Here is a 3,904-nt window from a genome sequence, read left to right as displayed (position 1 = left end):
TCTGGTAATGAAATTTCAAATCCAAAGACTAATTAAAATCTCTAAAATTTCTAATTCTTCTCTTTCATTTCCTTTTTTATTTAATTTTAACTATCTAAATTAATCACGATTTAACACGTAGAATAAAAAATGCTGATAAAAATTGAGTTAAAATATCATTACCTTTTTTTTATTATTATAATAGCTCTTTCTAGTAACTGTGCAAACGTTTTTTTACATTTCCGATCTTGGCCGTGTCGTGAGTGATAGCACGCATAGAAGGTACAAAAGAAACAGAAGTATACAAAAAACATGCAGCACTTTAATTCTAAAATGTTTCTATTCATACCCACAATTACTCGGTCCTTCTTGTAGGGTCCTTTGTTTGTTTTGTTTCGTTTTGAGAAAGTAGAGGTTTACAAGCTAAAGCCTTTGTTCTCAAGTTTTCATTTTTAGCATCAGACATTTTCCTTTCTTGGTGTGGAGTGACACGAGATGAAGAAGGAAACAAGGTCTGATTCCAACCCATTGTTCGCGCAGAAGCACAACTATAATCATCATCATCGTTTCTTCCTTAAGTTGGCACTGTCTTGTCTCTTGTTGGGTCTCACTGTTCGCCTCCTCTTCACCGATTCCTTCAGTTTGTCATCTGTTGTGCACAATCCTCCCCCTCTTGCAAATGCAATAGCGAACTCAACCTTTCTATCTTTTCCGCCTCCGCCGTCTTATTCTGCTGATTTTCCGGTAAACCAGACCCAAGCCTCTCCCCAAGGTAACAAATCATTGCATATGTTTGTTTGTAGTGTTATAGACTAGTCCATCTGCGAAAATGTGTTTTCGGTTTACTAATGTAGTTTTAGTACAAGACCACGACCATCCTTTATCCTTTGTGGGAGACAATTTCTACACTATTTGGGTAGGATAAATTTCCCCTTAGTCAAACTTAGAACAATTCTTTATGCATATTCATCAAGAACAAAATATCACAAGATAATTAGCAGAACCCCATTTCTTCAGATTTTTCTCTCAGCTAGAGTCCCACTCTTTCCTCCATTGAATTGAGAAAGCACAAGATCAAATTTTGTGATTTGAAGTTAGAAATGTGTGGTATGTGTTTGTATATATATTGATGCAATGCTGATAATTTTCCTTTGCAATGTTTAGATGCAGTGGAGTGCGATCTTTTTGTGGGAGATTGGGTGCCGGACCTAAATGGTCCAAGGTACACCAATGAGAGCTGCAGTGTGATTCAAGATCATCAGAACTGCATGAAAAATGGACGGCCTGATTCGGGGTACCTTTATTGGAGGTGGAACCCAAGGGGTTGTGAATTACCCAAGTTCAGTCCAAGGAAATTCCTTGACATGATGAGGGATAAATATTTGGCCTTTATTGGTGATTCCATCTCTCGCAACCATGTGCAATCTCTACTGTGCCTTCTCTCACAGGTACACTTAGTTTCTTCTGCTAACCAAATTTCACATGATTGGCCTTTTGGTTTCTCATCAGAAAGTACTCTATCTGTACTCCTGTCTCTGTTCTAACTTTCCTTTTTTAGAGCTTCTTAATGGTTTTCTTTATCTCTCTGACCTACAAGAGATGGTTTCTTGTGACCAGTAACACATTGCTGTCAATTCTTTTCTACTCAGCTTTAGACACACTCATGTTTTACTCTTCGCCGACCTGTCAAATCACAAGAAACTAAATTGATTTTTTTTTTCTTTTTTAATTTTACAATACAAGCGAAGAATTAGAAATGGGGCTGTTAGCTCTATAACTAGTCAAGTTCATGTAATGGTGTGATCTACCTAATAGTTTCTAGCCCATGGTTAGAACTAGTAAATAATCTTATACGAGTGGTTCCAAATTTGATTCATGAGGAATATTGTTCAACAGCTTGCACTGCATGCAATGTCCTTTATCTGATAGTGATATCTATGTCGTTGTAAATAAAGCTGTTTAAGCAGGATTGTGGAAAACAGCTTGTGCTTGTGTGGTTGGTCCACGACATCCATGATAGTCTGGTGTCTTTTTCAAACAGCTTTGTCTACCTCAATTCTGAAATACTTAAACACTAACCAGTGGTTAATTTTGTGATCAATGATCATTAGTGCGAGAACATCTTTGGTGTGGGAAGAGAATAAACCAGTTTAAGCACGGTATCTTTTAGCAAATATTGTAGTCTGAACTTCATATTCAATCGATTTTTCTCTTTCAATTGCTCCTTTCACAGGTATGCGTTGTTGATTTATTACTTTACCAATTAGCGGCACATGATTTGTGTATGGTGCAGGTGGAAGAAGCTGATGCGGTGTACCATGATGAGGAATATAAATCAAGGATATGGAAGTTCCCTTCCCACAACTTCACCCTCTCAACACTATGGAGTCCATTCCTTGTCAAAGCAGATATTTTCGAGGACATCAATGGAGTTTCCTCTTCAGAACCACAGCTCTATCTTGACGTTGTGGACGACAAGTGGACCAGCCAATACAAGAATTTTGACTATGTTGTAATCGCAGGTGGCAAATGGTTCCTCAAGACAGCAATATACCATGAAAACAACACTGTAACAGGCTGCTACAAATGCCAGGGAAAGAATTTAACAGATCAAGGGTTCCAACATGCATACAGCAAAGCATTGCAGCAGGCTTTTGATTTCATGACACATTCAGAGCACAAAGCGGTTGTGTTCTTCAGAACCACCACACCAGACCACTTTGAGTATGGCGAGTGGTTCAATGGAGGGTACTGCAATAGGACACTGCCCTTCAAAGAGGACCAGATAACTGTGAGGTATGAGGATTCCATCTTGAGAAGCATTGAACTTGAAGAGTTTGACAGGGCCAAGAATGCAAGTCCCAACTTCAAACTTTTGGATACCACTGGGCTTTCACTGTTGAGGCCCGATGGCCATCCAGGCCCATACCGTTACTTTCATCCTTTGCTCAATTCTACGGTCCAGAATGATTGCCTGCATTGGTGTCTCCCAGGCCCAATTGATTCCTGGAACGACATACTTTTGCAAATGCTCATAATCTGACCATTTCTGTAAATTCATTACTTTCTCCCTGTGACTTCAAGGATTACCCAAACAATAGAATTGAAGATAATCAAATAACATCTACATTATGTTCATGGATTGAATTCAATTGGTTTTGAAGGGATAAATCATATTTTTATTTTAGTTTTCGAATACATTGAATAAATAAATCTTTCTGAATATATAATTATATTATCCTTGCTATAATTTTAAATAAATACTCTGAAACATATATTGTTGCTTACTGACAATTTATTTTAAAATAGTAAAATTTAATTTAAAAAATGATGAAAATAATAGATTAGAGAGAAAATATTTTTAAAGAAATTTCTAGAATTGCTGTAATACAAGAAATATTCTGGAAGGTGATTTTTTTTTTTTAAAAAAAAATCTGTCAATTATTTATGGGAACATTTTTTTGTTTTGTTTTTTTTATTGAAGATATTGTGTAACAATATATAAAACAAGTATTAAAAAAACATCAAATATATAAATATATTTGTATAATTATTAGTAATATAAATTTTTAAATATAGGCTAGTAAAATAATCGTATAATTTGTTTTAACTTTACCACTTACTAAAAAATTTAATTAAATGTTTTTTTATATATAAGTATAACTTGTTTGATAATTTAAAAATATGAATTTATAAATAATATATGTGTAAGTTCACTATAGTAAAAATATTCATTTTATCGATTGTTACTAGATTGTATCGATTTAAAAAACCCTCCAATAGGTTTCAGAAAGAAAAAGATCCTATAGGTAACGAGAATTGAGTTCAAGTGATGGGGCAGTGACAAATAGTAGTATCGCTGTGGCAAAGTTGAAGCCCATATATACAAACAAGTCCGTATCAAACAATCATCTCCAAATCGACG

The 3,904-nt window shown here is 35.2% G+C and overlaps 1 protein-coding gene across 1 annotated transcript; it reads left to right on the top strand.

Moving 5' to 3' along the window:
• The first annotated feature begins 271 nt into the window (after window positions 1-271).
• Window positions 272-3,131, top strand: LOC106754052 (protein trichome birefringence-like 25). Its single transcript, XM_014635993.2, has 3 exons — window positions 272-751; window positions 1,144-1,427; window positions 2,273-3,131. Exons 1-3 carry the CDS (start codon window positions 475-477, stop codon window positions 3,020-3,022), a joined length of 1,311 nt encoding a protein of 436 aa, XP_014491479.1. The 5' UTR covers window positions 272-474; the 3' UTR covers window positions 3,023-3,131.
• Window positions 3,132-3,904: the final 773 nt, after the last annotated feature.

The sequence above is a fragment of the Vigna radiata genome, unplaced genomic scaffold (genome assembly GCF_000741045.1).
Source record: "Vigna radiata var. radiata cultivar VC1973A unplaced genomic scaffold, Vradiata_ver6 scaffold_83, whole genome shotgun sequence".
Classification (NCBI taxonomy): domain Eukaryota; kingdom Viridiplantae; phylum Streptophyta; class Magnoliopsida; order Fabales; family Fabaceae; genus Vigna; species Vigna radiata.
This window is presented reverse-complemented; position numbering and strand designations above follow the sequence as displayed.